The 19,447-nt window shown below is 36.2% G+C and overlaps 1 protein-coding gene across 1 annotated transcript in view; it reads left to right on the forward strand.

Annotated features, from left to right (window-relative positions):
* The window catches only part of LOC106875927 (pygopus homolog 2), a 40,417-nt gene extending 24,798 nt beyond the window's left edge, over positions 1–15,619 (forward strand). The window contains exon 3 of the mRNA XM_014924240.3: positions 14,495–15,619. Coding sequence (XP_014779726.1) covers positions 14,495–14,953 — 459 coding nt within the window. The 3' untranslated portion in view covers positions 14,954–15,619. The remainder of the gene's footprint in view (positions 1–14,494) is intronic.
* The last annotated feature ends 3,828 nt before the right edge of the window (positions 15,620–19,447 follow it).

Here is a 19,447-nt window from a genome sequence, read left to right on the forward strand (position 1 = left end):
CCCATAACGTAGTTCTCGGGGAGATTCAGCATGACAGAATGTGACAAGTCCGGTCTGTTGAAATACAAATACTACACATTTTTAGCAGGGGAGTGGGCTGAAGCAGTGTGAAATAAAGTGCCTTGCTCAAGGACACGTGTTGCCAGGAATTGAACTCACGACCTTACAGCTGTAAGCCGAATACCCCTAACCACTAAGCCACATGCCTTCACTCTTGTAAGACTGTAGAGCAACTACGTCACCTATAATAGTTATAACATTTTAGAATTTACACCTTTTGGTAGATAATGACGAAAAAGTTTCTACATGGCATAGGAGTGGCTGTGTGTTAAGTAGTTTGCTTACCAACCACATGGTTCCGGGTTCAGTCCCACTGCATGGCATCTTAGGCAAGTGTCTTTTACTATAGCCTCGGGCTGACCAAAGTCTTGTTAGTGGATTTGGTAGACGGAAACTGAAAGAAGCCCGTCGTATATATGTGTATATATATATATATATATATATATATATATATATATATATATATATATATGTATGTGTTTGTGTGTCTGTGTTTGTCCCCCCAACATCGCTTGACAACCGATGCTGGTGTGTTTACGTCCCTGTAACTTAGCGGTTCGGCAAAAGAGATTGATAGAATAAGTACTAGGTTTCCAAAGAATAAGTCCTGGGGTCGATTTGCTCGACCAAAGGTGGTGCTCCAGCATGGCCACAGTCAAAAGACTGAATCAAGTAAAAGAATAAAGAGAGTATGTAATAGATGGCTTGCAAGAAAACTCACTTAAGTAATTGTTTAAATTGATCTTCATTACACTTTAGATCAACTTTTTATTACAAATAATGGGGTGATTTTTATTCTTATTTATTTATTAAGAGATATGTAGTTATGCTTCCATATTATATTCCAGATTAAGACAGTGAACTAACAGAATGACTATGGAATTTGGATAAAATTAAAATTCCACTGAGGTCGACTTTGCCTTTCATCCTTTCAGGATTGATAAAATAAGTACTAGTCGAGCACAAGGGTCAGTATAGCTGACTCCCACCTACTCTCAAAATTGCTGGCTTTGTGTCAGAATTAGAAAGAAATATTAGTGTAGATTCTTTTAGAGAAAAGTAGGATTCGATTTCTTGCCTTTCCTTTCTTTCTTTTTTTTTTCTTTTTTTTTTCCAGAGAATGTGGATGCTGAGAGACTGAGATTTTTTTGTTTTTACATAAATTTCATATTTTAAGAAACAGTATGCATAATGTGTTTCTCTTTTGTTATTTTTTCCCCCTTTAGAATTTTATTTTTATTGTTATAATCGTTTATTTTTCTTTTCTTTATTTTTTTCTGTATTTAGCGGCCCAATATATTGTTAGTCCCCATCAAACTGACTTGCCGTTAGAAGTTGTACCAACAGTTAACAATATTTATATATAATCAAAACACTTAAAACAAAAATGTAAACGATCAGCTTTCACTAGGGATTTTATTACTCCCTAGGGTCCAGGTAACAAATATTTTATTGGATAGCACTGCACCTTTGTCATTTTTGTTAAGGAAAGCCACGTGACAAAACCCTTCAAATACACTTAGATATTAGGCAAACTGACCTTAATGTTCATTGAATAACAGTCACTTCTTTAACCAGTCCTGCACTGTATATAGAAGATATTTTACTCACTGTTATGTCATTAATCAGTCATTAGATACTTATGTATTATTTATTGTAGAAAGTGTATTTAGGAATCTGAAATTGTCTCAACCAGATGCATTTTACATGCTCATATTCACCATATCTGTACATTGTTCTTTATAGGCATCTTGTTGTTGTTGTAGTTGATGTTGTAGTATTTGTTGTTGTTGTTGAGTAACTTTGAATGATTGGAAACCTTTTGTACGGAAGTAACTTATTAAATAAGTAGTTCTATTGTACCAATATAGAATAAGAAGCTTCTTTCCTAGCTGTGAAATTATGTGATCTTGGGTTCAGTCTCACTGTGAAGCACCTTATGAGTGAGCTTGGTTGATAGAAACTGAAAGAAGCCTGGCAGAAACGTTAGCACGCTGGGTGAAATGCTTAGCGGTATTTCGTCTGCGTTCTGAGTTCAAATTCCACTGAGGTCGACTTTACCTTTCAACCTTTTGGGGTCGATAAATCAAGTACCAGTTACGCACTGGGGTCGATGTAATCGACTTAATCCCTTTGTCTGTTCTTGTTTGTCCCCTTTATGTTTAGCCCCTTGTGGGCAATAAAGAAATAAGAAACTGAAAGAAGCCCATGATGTATATGTGTGCCTTTATGAAAAGTCTGTCTGGTCATGGGGAAACATTGCTTTGCTTGGAAACTGATGAGGGTTGGTGACAGGAAGGGCATTTGGCAGTAGAAAATCTCCCCCAATAAATTCTAGCTGACCCATGCAAGTATGGAACAGCAAATGTACAATAATAATGATAATGATGACAACAACACACACACACACATACACATTCAATGCTTGTAATTCTTTGTTCAGAGGCTCTTATCTAGCTTTGTAGTAATGATCAATGGGAACGGTGGGAATATTGGACGGGGTTCTGATTTGACAGTCAAGCCAGTTCAAATTATGCATTGTCATTTCTCAGTGTTGTATATTAATAGTGCACTAAATGCTGGTATGTCTTTGTACGCATGCTCACTTATGCACATAGCACTGATATTGATGTATTCACTCAACTACTTGGGCTTGCTTCTCATCTCTTAATATTTTCTTTGTTATTTACAGGATTAAATTAAGTAAATGAATCCCTTTACAACACTATACATATACATATATATATATATATATATATATATATCATCATCATCGTCGTCGTTTAACGTCTGCTTTCCATGCTAGCATGGGTTGGACGATTTGACTGAGGACTGGTGAAACCAGATGGCTACACCAGGCTCCAATCTGATTTGGCAGAGTTTCTACAGCTAGATGCTCTTCCTAACGCCAACCACTCAGAGTGTAGTGGGTGCTTTTACGTGCCACCGTCACGAAGGCTATTCAGGCGGTACTGGCAACGGCCACACTCAAAATGGTGTATTTTATGTGCCACCCGCACAAGAGCCAGTCTAGGGGCAGTGGCAACGATCTCTCTCAAAAGTCCTTACACATGCTACAGGCACAAGTGCCAGAAAGGCGACGCTGGGTACAGGTGCCATCCCGATTTCGCTTTCGCTTGCCCCAATAAGTCTTCGTTGCCAGTTGATGCGACTGATTTGTTTATAGAAAGGTTCATGTTACCATTATCCAGAGGTGGCATTCATTGTCTGTTACTGTTAGATCCTTCTTAGCCTCAATTTACATTATTTTAAGAAATGCATTACTACGGTATTTCTCAACGTTTTTTTTTTTTTATCTATGGACCCCTTTGATTCCTTCCTTTTCCAAAATGATAGGTGTAGTTTGAGTGTGATTTGGTTGCTATTTCTTGCACATGAAGGGACTCACTCTCTCATGCTAGTTTATTTACAAGAATGTGTTAGTTCCAAAAGAATATCTCTAGTCAGCATTTTTTTCTTCTTTCATCTGTCAAACATGAAGGGAAGGGCTTATGTTTTTCTGTCTTTGATATTTTAAATCCCTTTGTGAGTCATTTATTTTACCTTGAGTTGTTTAGCTGAAATATTAGCACCAGTTTATTTGGGAAGTACTTATATTCTGCAAAGTAACATTGGTAGAAATGTAATCCGATATAGGCAGTTACCATTATCAGTCCTGTTATCTCACATGAAATAAAGACCAAGATGACAAACCAATGCTAGAGATTCTCATTTACACGACAACAATCCAAAGGGTTTCCTCTCTATGGCAGTTCAATTACTTTTAAGCAGTAAAATTTACTTGCAGCATGCTTATTATATTCTCAAAATTTAATGTTCAGCCACTGAGTTGTCAGCCCATTGCACCATATTAGTATTTTTGTTTGTTTTTGTTTTGTTTTTTTTATAGATATTCTTGTTTTTTTTTTTACTTAAATAGTCTTTGTTACAATTATTCACTTGTAGTTTTCTTTTGATTTCTTCAGAAATGAAATTCATTGTTTATTTCACCATAATCTAATAAAAGACGGTTTTCTAATTAATTTTTTTCTTTCTCTGTGAAATGATATTTCTTCCCTTTTTCTTAAGTCATTACTGTTTTCCAAAATTCTTGACTTGTTATTCTTTTTTTTTTAAATATTTTTTCTGTGTTTATGTAGATGTGTGTTGTTTTTTTTCTTTGTATTTTTATGCAATTTTTTTTCCCATTTTGTTTTGTATCTTTCTTTTGTTGCTTTCATCATAACTAATTCTGGCAACTGATAGCTGGCACTCTACTTCACATTAGAAATTATGCTAGTTTGAAACAACACGCGGAATGTGGAATGGCTGATGAATTAGTCTCAAAAGAAAGATAAAAACAACACTAATACAGACAAAAGAATATATAAATAAATAAAGTAAATAATAATAATAATAGCAACAACAATAACAATAAAAAAACATGTCGTTAGATCAGTGACGTGAATTTTAAACAAAATTGCTAAGAAAGGCAACAGACTTCTCTTGAGACAGAATTATCATCTCTGTCTTTCTCATGCAGTTCCAGTTTCTTTATTTAAGTTAGAATAGGGGTAAGTTTTTGAGTGTATGCTATAATCTATAACATTGTTGTTGTTTGACCCAAAGTTAATCATACTTGATAGACCTGTTGTCAGAAACATTCCTGTTTTGATCACATTTTGTCCCTCCTGTTTTTATTTATTTACTTTAAATGATATGGTGTCATTTTGTAGGAAATTTGGCCATGATAGAAGCTTTCCTTGTTGGCTCGGAATCTGTAATGTATATGTGAGTGCTGGGATATTTGGTAAAAATAATGGCTAGATTGTGAAGAAAGATAAGAAGTGATGTTTAGTGAGTCATAAGGAAAAATGTTGGCTGGAATGAAAAGGAGAACAGGTAATTGTATGAGTAATAAAATCTATGGCAGTGCATTTGGTAGATTTATGGGTTTAGATGTTAGAAATAAATATGATAGTAGAAGCTGTAGTGAAATAGAGTGGTGGTAGGATTTGTAGTAATGACACACAGAAATTGATGGAAGAAAGCTTGTGAACTAGATATAGTAACAGATTTCCAACTCATAGGTCTTGTGTTCAAATCCTCTACAAGCATTTTATATCATTTTTTTAATTCCATTTGATATTTAGGCAGTTTACTTTGAAGTAGACGCATGTTCAATTCATCTGGCTTTCTGAGACAGATAACAAATTAACTGGATTTGAATGACTGACAAACCCATCCAGTGGAATGTCGTACTTTATGCCATGAAACCAGAGTGAAACTGTAGCCCCTACAAGCTCCCCTTTGACTTACACAGGATCTTTTATCTTTTACTTGTTTCATCCAATATACTGCAACCATGCTGGGGCACCACCTTGAAGAATTTTTAGTCAAATGTATCAATCCCAATGCTTGTTACAGGGACATAAACACGTCAGCACCAATTGTCAAGCAGTGGTGGAGGACAAAGACTCACACACACACACACACACATACATATGCATGCATGCGTGTGCATGTACATACATGTATATAACAGGCTTCTTTCAGTTTCCGTCTAACAAATCCACTCACAAAGCTTTGGTCAGCCACAGACTATAGTAGAAGACACTTATCCAATGTGCCACACAGTGAAACTGAACATGGAACCATGTGGTTAGGAAGCAAGCTTCTTACCACACAGCCATGCCTGTTGTTTTCTTTTTGTTATCTTTTAGTTCTTGTCACAGAAGAATATATATGGTTGAGTGTGTAGTTGCATTTTGGGGGTAATACAGAATAAGGAAGAAATAAGTTCAAAAGAAACATCATTGGTGTTTGTATTCAGTAAATGGCATTTTTCTTAACCACACATTCTTGTTTTCTTTGGCTGAGCGGCACCCTTCATCTTTGAAGGGCCTCCATGATTGGTGTAGATTAAGTCAGGAGGAAACTAAAGAGCCAAGAATTGCTGTGATCCCTCTGAGGAACTTCTGCACAGTTTTCAAACTCTTATTTTCACTCACAATGCTTTGGGTTGACTCAAGGCTTTGGTTGAAGACAGTTGCCAATGTGTTGCACAGTTGGCTTAAACCTAGAATCATGTAGTTGTGCAACAAACCTCTTCACCACTCAGCCATGCCTACAACTAATTGCCTTCATCATCTCCTGTATGCCTTAACCATCAAAGATTTTGGGCTAATACTATATGAGCTGCCACTCTGATGCTGACTTATCTTCAGCACAGTAGACTGGAGCACACACTGTGAATGAATTGCCTTGCCTAAGAACACAGTGTGCCACCCATTGCAGGAATCAGGTTCACAATCTTACAGTTGTGAATTCGACAGTCTAACCACTTGACCAAGAACTTTCACATGCAATTTGCTTTAGTTTGGTCCAGTGGTTCTCAACCATTTTTTACCTATGGATCCCTTTGATTCCTTTTAGAACTCTACTGGACTGCCAAAGCCATTCAATGTTAAATGTTATTAGGAATTGTATAAAAAATTGCAAAAATATTTTGTGTATTCGTCGTCGTCGTTTAACGTCCGCTTTCCATGCTAGCATGGGTTGGACGATTTGACTGAGGACTGGTGAAACCAGATGGCTACACCAGGCTCCAATCTGATTTGGCAGAGTTTCTACAGCTGAATGCCCTTCCTAACGCCAACCACTCAGAGAGTGTAGTGGGTGCTTTTACGTGTCACCCGCACGAAGGCCAGTCAGGCGGTACTGGCAACGGCCACGCTCATCTCGCTCAACTATTGCACATAGACTTTAACAACAAAATCTTAAATGAACCTCCAAAGGTGATGTGGACCCTGCCTGAGAACCTGATTTAGTTCATACATCTGGAATTATCATCATCATCATTTAATGTCTATTTTCCATGCTGGTATGTGTTGGACTGATAGCATGGATTATCTTGATTAAATTGTTAGATCCATGAATACAAAGATTAACTAACATGCTTTTCTTTTTAATTTTAGATTAAAAAAATGTTTTTCATTAAACATATTTTATAGCCATTTGCAACTAGATCCAGTATCAGAGAAATGAATTGATTACCATATTTCTAATGAAATACTCTTCTGATGGTTTTTAGTTAATTTTGAAAATAATCAATGATTTAAAGGGGTTTCTCCTTTGGTCTAAGGATATATGAATATGTGTGTTTCATGTTACTACAGCAACCTTTGAGTTGTAGTTACTTCTCTGCTGTCCTGGAAGCTCTATAAAAGGTTACAGATATTGCTTTTCCACTGGCTAGATTTTTTTTTTTTTTTTTTTGTTTTTTTCTTTGTTAAAGAAAAAACATTCTGGTGATTTTTATGGACGGTTTTAATTTAAATACGATCGATCACCTTGTAACAAGTATTCTTGTCCAAATATTGTTCATGTAACTTGCCACAGCATTACTAAACTTCATCCATCTAGTCTTGTCCTTTTGTTTTTTTTATGCGCCCTTATCAAGCCTATCCAAGCTCATGGGCCCGGTTTCTATGGCGTATGTGTTCCCCCCAGCTGGACGGGACGCCAGTCCTTCGCAGCCTTTGGGTTTTGGTGCATCTGAAAAGACCCTACGTGCATTATCTCCCCTTCTTTGACTAATGTTGGGCAAGTGAGTCTTAAGCACCAGCTTACTATTAATAATAGTGGTGATGGTGATGGTGGTACTTTAACTACAGATCTACCCATATTAAACAGTCTTAGGACCATGTAACCTACTAGAATTAGCAGTCTAATTTCAATAATCAAATCTGCCTTAATTCTTTAGCATTTAACCCGGTCATATCTGAGCAAAAAAATTTATTTGTTTTATGTTCAAACTGACCAGATCTGGCCTTTCACACTTACCCTACAATATTATTCTAAAGATAAACATTCACCTCATTGAAATCTCAAAGCTACAAAATGAGACTTGACTAATTCATATCAATGTGAATAAGTAAGCATTACATTTAACAGAAATCTGAATGCTAAAGGCTCAAAAAAGAAAAGTATGCAACTGGTATCACAGTTTTAATTATATTACAATGATATCATTAGCTCAGATGGGTACTTCCAATCTTTTATTTTCAGACAGGGTGTATCCTGTATCATATCATCAATTGCTAAATCAAGCAGGTGAGATTATCATGTTAAAATCACCCACTTCCCATTTCATTGTCTGATGGTCAACTCAAGTTTATTAGCTCTCAGGGCTCTCAGCCAAAATGAGATAAATTGACTATAGAATGGTTACAAGCTAATGAGGGAACCTTTGTGCCAGATTTACTAGAAATAATAGCTGAATTTCAGTAACATCACACCCTCAAATCATCAGATTAGATAAGAGAAGACACATCTGATATACAAAAAGAAAATATGGTCATGGATGGGAAAGCCTTTGATCATGAATCTACTCCCATCATGCTTGACCTTAGTCAAGCAATAACTATAGAATGGATAAGAACAAATCAGAGTTACTGTGTAAATTGTGTCCTTTTATGTCCCATTTCTCAGTGGTTTGACTATAGATACTGATGAAATAAATATTGGCTTCAAATTTTGGCACAAGGCCAGCAAGTTCAGGGGAGGGGATAAGTCAGTTGCATCGACCCCATTGCTCAAGTGATACTTATTTTATCAACCCTCAAAAGAATGAAAGGCAAAGTTGACCACAGCAGGGTTTGCACTCAGAACATACAGACGGACAAAATGCCACTAAGTATTTTGCCTAGTGTGCTAACGATTCTGCCAGCTCGCAGTGTTGAGCTTAAATAAGGTTGGTTTCAAATTTTGGCACAAGGCCAGCAATTCCAGAGAGGGCATAAGCCTATTACGTCGACCCCAGTGCTCAGCTGGTACTTATTTTATCAACCCCAGAAGAATGAAAGGCAAGATTAACCACAGTGGAATTTGAACTCGGAACATAGAGACGGACAAAATGCCACTAAGCATTTTGCCTGACATGCTAACTGTTCTGCCAATTTGCCACCTGATGAAATAAATGTTAATGTGGTTAATGTGATCAGCTAAAACTCCAGCATGGCCACAGCCCAATGACTGAAACCATTAAAAGAAAAAAAGAATTGCTTAAGCTTCTACTTTCCTTAATTTCTTATCTTTCTTGTTTATAGTTTCCTTTTTCTCTCCTCCTATATTTTTTTGTCCCCTTCCTATTTCATTTACCTTGCTTCCTTCTTCACTAATTCTCTTTTCTCTGCCTTTTCTTTCTCTTCCTCCTTAGCCGCTGTCCCCTCACTCAATATCGATCTCTTCATTCTCTTGTGCCTCTTGCCACTACCCATCTCAATCATGCTTTTCTTCATATTATCCTGTGTATACCTTTTAATCCAAATGAATCCCACCCCCGCCACTGGCTCCTGTGCCGGTGGCACGTAAAAACCACCGTCTGAACGTGGTTGATGCCAGTGCCACCTGACTGGCTCCTGTGCCGGTGGCACGTAAAAAGTACCCACTACACTCTTGGAGTGGTTGGCATTAGGAAGGGCATCCAGCTGTAGAAGCCTTACCAGATCAAAGTGGAGTCTGGTGCAACCTACTGGCTTGCCAGTCCCCAGTCAAACCGTCCAACCCATGCCAGCATGGAAAACGGACGTTAAGTGACGATGATGATGAAGCAATCCTACCAATGAAGCTGATCAAATAAAGCAATGCATCAGACATTGGGAGATAGATTTAGCTTCAGGAATTGAGGATAATCTATTCTTTACATAAAAATCTAATGTAATAATATTACTCACATAAACTCACATTAAACCTAACATTAACCAAGAGACTTCAGTTAATAATAGCCAATTTTACATTGGCACACACGACTACTAATTTCTATTGAAGGGGCAAAGTTGATTGATCTAACACTGAATATACATATGTCACAGGTATTATTTTTACTGTTTTCATCATCATCATCATCATTATCATCATCGTTTAACATCCATTTTCCATGCTGGTATGGGTTGGATGGTTTGACAGGAGCTGATCAGCCGGAGAGATGTCCAGGCTCTAATTGGCTGTTTTGACAAAGTTTCTATGACTGGATGCCCTTCCTAACACCAACCACTTTACATCAGTCTCCTTTTTCCCTCCTATTTTTTTTTATCCCCTTCCCTGTTTCCTTGCTTCCTTCATCACAAATTCTCTTTCCTCTGCCCTTTCTTTCTCTCCCTCCCCCCTCTCTCTCTTTAGCCGCTGTCCCCACACTCAATATCCATCCCTTCATTCTCTCCCACCTCTTGCCACTCATCCATTGGCACAGGTGCATTTACGCAACACCAGCACAAATGCATTTTTCTTTTTGTATTTTTAGAATAATATTCTCTGCTTGAGTTCTAAACCAAATTTATTAATTGCTTCTTCCTTGTTACTTTGTACGAGTTGATAAAGTCTACGACTATGGACATTTAGACCTTTTGGGTTTTGTTGTCGTCAATATCATCATCATTTTACCATTCACTTTTGAGGTAACTTTTGTATGGTGGCTCAGTGTTGGAGCAGCGTTTCTCAACCGGGGTTTCCCAGAACCCTAGGTTTCCGCAAAAGGTTCCTAGGGGTTCCATGAGAAAGAGTGAGATAAGCTAATGCTAATTTAATGATCGTAATATTACTTTACATGCACAACATATTATTGGTTATTGTAATATAGACAATCATTCTATCTAACCTATTATGTTATCAAAAAGATATAACAACCATTGAGTGGTGAGAAGGGATCTTCAGATGCTGGGATCAGTTACATTTGTTCTTGTACCATCTGTCTATCTTTCCCTCTATATATATCTCGCTATACTAATAATTAGGTATTCTACCAGTAGTATATTGGATAGATATTATCCCTTAGTTGGTTGGATTCACAACCTCTAACTCTCTTGGAATATATTTATGTGTGTGTGTGTGCGTGCACAAATCAGTAAACAAACAAAAGAGACACTCAACACATTTGGTAAGAGTCATATATATATATATATATATATACATTCTTTTGTTTTTTTTTTTACTTGGTTTCATATGGCGTAAAGTTTCGTTGGGTACATTGAACTCATCCATCTCATCAGCAATCAGGAGGAGAGTGAGTGATATATATATGTATATATGAAAACACAAACACACACACACACACATGTATCCCTTCAAAATTTAGCCTCTACTCCTCTTCATTTTTCAGTGTATCATTACCTGATTTCAGTATCTTTTAGGTTTCTCTCTCTCTCTCTCTCATCCTAAATACAGTTTGCTCACTAACTGTAAAAAGACCCCCTTTGGTCATGAATGACCATGGGATTACAACATGAAATAAAGGATCTTACAACACAACACACATCCCTGTCTTGGAACCAGACTCACTACCTTGTGATTGTGATCCTGATGCTCTAACCACTGAGCCATGCCCCTTCACCCACTGTACCTCTGTTATTTTGTTGTATTATCTCTTAAAGTTCCCTCCTCTGTTGTAAAGTTTTATCTTTACTTTCCATCTCTCCTCTTTTACTAGCACAGTCTCTCTTCCTCTCCCACTCTTGTTTTGTTTGTTTTTTATTATTATTATCCCTTCCTATATTTTACTGATTGTCTTAAAAGCTGCTGACTGTGAGACAGTACCCACTAATCTCCCACCTGTCTATCTATCTACACTACCACTCTTTATGATATTTTCTTTCTCTGTTTTTTTTTTTATCTCATTCACCATAGCTGTTGCTTTCTTCCAGTGTGACAGAGAAAGAAAAGAACTAAGTTCCACTCACCCTCAAAAAGAAAAAAAAAAAATACACATTCGAATTAGCATTTTGTGTGTATGCATGTGTTCCTCAAGGAATTCACCTGTTGTTGATTGCATGAGTTTCCATGGCCTGAAGTTTACATCATTCGAGGGAACTGCGCTAATGTTTCATAGATAAGATTAGTAATATCCATCTAATGAGATTGTATTGCGTTCAACACTGCAACTCAGTGGAACACACTTTTCTTACACTTTGGTAGACCATTGTACTCTGTGAGAGTTACGTGCTTTGGTAGTTGTTGTCATTTATCCTCAAGTTATCCCTTAATAAACAGATGATTAATTTGATAGCTCTGTGATTGCTTTTTAGTGGAGTGTTTCTTTTGCCCCTGTAGTAGTTGTCGTAGTAGTTGTAGTTGTAGTAATCATTTTAACCGCAATATTAAATTCTGTGGTTATTTCAGTAATGATGTTGCAGGTATGGCTGTGTGGTAAAAATCTTGCTTCCCAACCACATAGTTCCTGATTCAGTCCCGCTGCATGGCACCTTGGACAGGTGTTTTCAACTATAGCTTTAGGCCAACCAAAGACTTGCGAGTAGATGGAAACTGAAAGAAGCCTGTTATATTTATATGTGTGTGTGTGTGTCTTTATCCTTCATCACCACTTGACAACTGCTGTTAGTGTGTTTAAGTCCCTGTAACCTTGCAGTTCAGCAAAAGAGTCTGATAGAATAAGTACTAGGCTTAAAAAAAATAAATCTAGGGTCAATTTGTTTGGCTAAAACCCTTCAAGACAGTTTTCCAGCATGGCCACAGTCAAATGGCTGAAACATGTAAAAGATAAGATGACCTACCAAAAGATAGAATTGGTTATTTTCTGCAAGTCATGTTGCTTCACCAAACTCAACATATTTCTACAGAAAATAGTTTCAAACATGACATTTCTCAACAAAAGATAGATTGCTATGTAAATAAAACTGCTTTCCTACAGTTAAAGGTAATAAAATTTTTAGTCGATATATCTGCTTTCTGCAGTAAAAGGGTTGATGATGCAACCTTACAAGAAAGACTCATTCCTGTACCACCTGATTGACTATTCAAGTGACTAGTATGTATCTTACATCACCAGATGTTTACTCCATGTCAGCAACTACCTATGATTATCCAGTTACAATCTGTCCCTTCATATCCTTAACCTTTTAGCATTCAGATTACTCTGTCAAATGTAATTCACATTATTTTGAATTAATCCAGCGTTATATTGTAGCTCTGAGATTTTTGTGATGTGATTGTATATTTTTAAAATGACATTGTAGGGTAACTGTAAGAGGCTGGATCTGGTCAGTTTAAACATAAAATTGATAGAATATTTGGACTGGATATGGCCAGTTTAATTGCTAAAAGATTTACAGCTATTTTGACTTTATGGCTGTCAACTTCAATAGTGAATCCCTCTGAATCCAGTCAAACTAGATCCTGATTCTCATTCATTATTCTCATGCAGTTTACCTTTCATTGTAACATTTTCATGTCTCTTCCCAATATCAGTGAAGATGTATGTGCCACTATCTTTATGCACTCACCTCTTACCGACAACATCCTGTTTCATACAAGCATGCGATCTCCTACATCTTATATTTCCAATCCTCTTAATGCAGAACATTGACAAACCTCTTTCAGCTTCTCTCTGAGCTTCATATAACTGACATCTATCTACCATCTCATCCAGCTACCTAGTATTGTTTCTTGCTTGCACCTTTCGTTCATTCTCTCAAGGCCTGTCTTTTAGCTTTAATGATTATCTACTATACCACTCCACCACTGTGTCACCTTCCACTCAGTTCTATCCCCAGATCTGATTTGTGGACCACATAAAGTTATCTCCGTTGAAACTCCCAGTCGCCTTGTGTTGTAGATTTCCATATTCTTCTTGACATACATGTCACCTGGTACTCCTTTGCTTGGCTGAGTGATCTTTCAGCTTTCATAACATTCTTCATCTTGATTGTTTCATGTTTCTTGTGTTCCCCTTTAACTCTGATGTCACCAGTTGATGCTACATAAACTTACTTTAATAGAGACTTGAATATTCCCAACCATCTGGCTCTTATTTTAGAGTGAATCTGAAGTCTGTCTGGCTAATATGTTCACTTGATTGGTAGGTGCTCAGAAAATTGCAGAGCTATCAGATGTTAGTACTGTAAATGGTTAATGTCATTTGCATTGCAGAAACCCCAAAAAGCCTTGATCTTTCTTCATTCCATGTACCAAAGCAAAAACTTGCCCAGAATGTTGGAATAATGCAGTCAAAAGTGGAAGCATGCCACTGTAAAGCAAACTTCTTAAACTATGAATTGATTTCATACAAGATATTTATTAAGCTTGACTTGAAAATAGTTTTAGCGTTATAACTTGTAAAGTGAACAAGCAGGTCTAATAATTAAGCAATCACTATTTCAGTCTAACAAATATCATCAACTCCAGTGCCATCATTGGTTGTAAGGTTTAATTATTGATTTATTCATATATTCTATGACATGCTACTTATCTGTGTCCATGTATGTGTATATGCATGTGATTTTTAAAAATTATCTTGTATATGTTACAGGTAAGCCATTGTATACATTTGTTTTTAATGTTTGATTATGTCTTTTTACTGTGTATCTATGAGAATGAGTATTTTTAATATTCTTTGTTTTCTTTTCTTTTTTTCTTTTTCTAGCCGAGCCCCACAATACCCGAGTTGATTCCTCCCCCTCCAGTGCCACCCAATCCGGGTAGCTGTGCAAAGACCAACACAATCTTTGCACAGAATCCGTTTGATGACCAACCAATACCATCTCTGAACATGCCGAACAAACAAATGATGGCACATGCCCAACCTGTTGGGCCACCATCCGGCCCCTCTGAGAAGGTCTACCCGCGAAACAAGTCGATGGTCTTTAATCCTGCCAACCCTAATGCCCCGCCCATCTACCCTTGCGGCACCTGTCATAAAGAGGTTCACGACAGTGACCAGGCCATTCTCTGTGAGAGCGGCTGTAACTTCTGGTTCCATCGCATCTGCACTGGTTTGACAGAGGACGCTTATCACCTGCTAAGGGCAGAGGTCTATGCAGAATGGGTCTGCGACAAATGCCTATCGACCAAAAATATCCCACTGGTGAAGATGAAGCCATGAAGCAAGTTTGCCAGAGGAATAAAACACAACAACAACAACTTCATTCTGATTTTTTTTTTTATCTCCAGTAGTACATCACTACACACATATATAAATATATATATATGTATATGTATATATACACATTTATATATATATTTATATATCTTCATAATCATAACACTGAACAAAAGAACTGTATTAGAATATGATTGCTGCCAAATCAATCATTACTAACATCTTCATATATCATGTGTCATTCTACAGACAAATCTTTCCTTTTTAAGTTCTTTTTACATTTTTTTTTTATCTTTTACTTTCTTTGAATAAATTAAAAGAAAAAAAAAGAGAGACGAACAAACAATAAACACCTCTTGTCAACTAGCAATAAAGAACTAATTGTTTAAAGCCGTCCACTGCATAATAATATCTTCGTGTTAGACAACCTGTATTTTTTCAAGGCATTGCCTTTGATTTGTTCATGACTACTGTGCATTTTTGCTTGACTCTCTTTCTCTCTTTCATTCCCTCTCTCTTCCTCTTTTTGTCTTCCTCTTCCTCCACTTGATTTAAAACTTATTTAATTTTAGGTTGAAAATTATATTGAACAAAAGTATTCATTCAAGTATGTATTTATTTCTATCATATACTTAACACATACACACACACACACACACATATATGCAACAAGGGCAAATAAAATGGAGAAAAGAATACTCAATATTGAAACACAAAACAAGGCGGCGAGCTGGCAGAATTAGCACACCAGGCAAAATGCATTTCATTCGCTTTACATTCTGAGTTCAAATTCTGCTGTGTTCAACTTTGCCTTTCGTCCTTTTTAAGGTCGATAAAATAAGTACCAGTTGAGCATTGGGATCGATGTAATCAACTTACACCCTCCCCTGAAATTGCTGGCGTTGTGCCAAAATTTGAAATTAAAAGCAAAATGACACATTAGGTTTTATTGAGGCCTGAATAATTTTGCAAGTGTCTCTCCGAATTTCACGTTATTGATTTTATACATGTATGTATACACATACATATATATTCACACATGTATATAATAAATACAATCACACAGCCAACAGCCTAACTCTTTTATAATACCCTAGGCATGAAGTGTACAGTGTCTGCTTCAAGTTTGTATAGGTGAGAGCTTAGTAGCAGCTCTTATACACATGCATGCCTCACACACACACACACATTCTATGCCTGTTTGTATTCCCATTTATTACCTTAGACACCCAAAAATATAGTAAATCATTGCTACAATTTTTGTGATTTTTTTTTTAAGGTACTGGATTACAAGGTTCATGTAGCCCTACTACAACCCCCAAATTTTTTTCTTGAAGTCTCCTTTCTGGTCAAAACCTTTAAGAGTTGGCTGGAGAAAGGGGTAACCAATTATAATGATAAAATATTTGTGCCAAAGATTAAGGTATGTAAGTAGCTAAGCTTGCTAAAAACAGAATTCCCTGCCATTAGGGGACAAAAAAAATTTATAAATTGACAAAGAGGGAGAAAAACAATGGAAATTGTAAGGGAAGGATCTAGAGAAAGAGAAAGGTGTTATTGTACTCCCTACGAAATTCTATGTCTGTCTAGGTTATACTTTCTCTTTGTGCAGATTCTATGTGCATTTTGATATCACAAGTATGTTGTTGTTGATTGTTGTTGTTTTTTTTTAATTCCTTAAATCTGATGGGTTGTGTTCGAAGCCTTTTTAAGCCCTCCTAGACTGAAGTTGAAAAACGTGTATGTTTATTGTATGTGAGATGATGATTATCACTTTAAGCTTATCAGTGAATGAAATCAGCCATTGTTCTCTCTCTCTCTCTCTCTCTCTCTCTCTCTCTCTCCCTCTCTCTCTCTCCCACACACGCAGCTTGATAAAGATCTTCCCCTAATCACTCCATAACTTTCAGCTTTAGGTACCTAATCTCCTGTTTTTGTTGTGGTTGGAGATATGAAGGGCATCTGATAGTTATATTTTTAGGAGTCATTTGAGAAGTTCAGGCTCTATTTTAACATGCTACCCCTCTGTGTACTGGCACATATCAACTACAATCCATGACTTATTCGTTTTACTCATTATATTCAAAGTAGACTTGTTTCCTGGGTTCCTCTACCTATCACCCAAAGGAAGTGCCATTCAATTGGTGCAACTACACTTGGCAGTCTAGCGTATGTCAGATAGTTATTTCTCTTCTATGTGCATTTGAATACTCATGATAACATATGATTTAGTGTTTCATTGCATGTTTGTTTGTGTGTATGTGTGAGCATATGTACATTTTCATATTAATTGAATCTCTTTATTTCACCTAATTAATAACACTGGATGTGGATGATGCAGCTGTTCCTAATATATATATATATATATATATATATATATATATATATATATATATATATAGGTATGTTGGTGCAAACTGGTAAAATAGAACTCTAATATAATCGAATATAAGCCTTTGACTTGTGACTAGCTTGATAAGACCCAATGCATGAAACTCTCAGACCTTGAGTCACTCTGTTACTTCTGCTAGATATTAATAAATATATATATATATATATATATATAATTATTATCAAAGTTGGGAGAGAAGTCCAGAGTTTATAGATATAAAAATAAATAAATAATTCATATACTTTTTTCCTTTGTTAACTTTGTTTTATATATATATATATATATATATATATATATATATATTCTACTTTGGATGATGATATAGCTAGCATGCAAACAAAATTATACATGATATTTGTTGAGTGCTTTCTATCTTTTATATATATATATATATATATATATATATATATATATATCATTAACAGACAAAATTCTAAAGCCATGCAGCAATATTAGATTAGCACTGTATCTGATAGACAGTAGCTATATTCATAGGTAGACACTTTCTATACTGATAGCTTTTCATTGAGGTGGCGGTGCTTCTGTTGCTGATTATGGGAGGCATGAAAGGTGATATATCTTATTTATAACTAATCCAACTGAATGCCAGAATGGTAGTAATGATAATGATATCAACATATCATGCTGACATGAATTGGATGACTCTGCAATGTCTTACATCAACTTTCTTGATTGGTTGAAATAAATGCTGATGACTATTGGTAGTCTGCTGGTGTGAACGACTCATGGGATTCTTCAGGCTGCCATTGTGGCATGTGAATTCCAATATGGTGGCTTGAAGAATTGCCTGAGTCTTTTGCAAGAGGAAACAGCCAGTAGTTGCCTCTGCTGACTTCAGCTAACCGAAATAAATTAATACTCACAGTATTGAGTACTTTTTCTTTTATTTTTTATTATTAATGAATGTGTGTATTTACAAGTGTGTATAATTATATATATATACACAGACACACACAGATGCATGCATGGTTGTTTGGTTTAGTAGTTTGCTGCTCAACCTCATGATTCTGGGTTCAATCTCACTACATGACACCTTGGGTAAGTGTCTCCTACCTTAGCCCTAGGCTGACCAAATCCTTGTCAGTGAATTTGGTAGATGGAAACTGAAAGAAGCTCGTTTATATATATATATATATATATATATCCACACACACACACACATGTTTGTGTCCTTATTCTAACATCTCGTGTCAACATCATACAAGCAACGTCATTCATTTCCTTTTTTCTTTTTTTTCTTTTTTTGTGAAAGCATGTCTGGCTAAGGGGAAATATTACCTTGTTTGGAAACAAGTGAGGGTAACAGGAAAGGCATCCAACTGTAGAAAAACTGACAAATTTCATCTTACTCATGTAAGTATGAAAAAAGTAGATGTTAAAATGATGACAATGTAACCTGGTGCGGCTCTTGTCAAACTGTCCAACCCATATCAGAAGGGAAAATGGATGTTAAATGATGATAATGATGTGTGTGTGATCATCGTATTAATGTGAACTTTTACATACATGGGTGAGGTGGAATTTGTTGAGACAGATTTTCTACAGCTGGATGCCTTTCCTGTCACAAACCCTCACCTACATCCAAGCAAGGTTATATTTACCCGTGACCTGACATGTTTTCACAGAAGATTAAGGATATATATACATATATGTATATATACCTAGACGCACACACACATTTGAGTGTAGAAATGGGAGAAAAAGTACTCAATGCATCTAATAGAGTTTATTCATACTGTCAAAGCTGGGTTCTTTTTTTTAATTTTTTTTTTTTTCACCTGAAGGATCACACAAAGCAGGGAAAGTCTAAGTAGTGACAGAGTTAATCATCAACTTCAAATGAATGTGTATGTATGCCATATTTTTTTTTTGTGTGTACGGTATGGATTTACATATGCTAATGCAAATTAAGGTATCTACATACATACACATTACATTTAATATATATCATATACACTCATGAATATCTGCATAGATAACAGTCCACACATACACACCTCTTAATCTCTCTTTCTTCTGGTGCTACTAAACAGCTCATCTCTGTAACCAAAATATATGCAGCATTCTGACAGCATCATTTTCTT

The sequence above is a fragment of the Octopus bimaculoides genome, chromosome 2 (assembly GCF_046866305.1).
Source record: "Octopus bimaculoides isolate indiv1 chromosome 2, ASM4686630v1, whole genome shotgun sequence".
In the NCBI taxonomy this organism is placed as follows: Eukaryota; Metazoa; Mollusca; class Cephalopoda; order Octopoda; family Octopodidae; genus Octopus; species Octopus bimaculoides.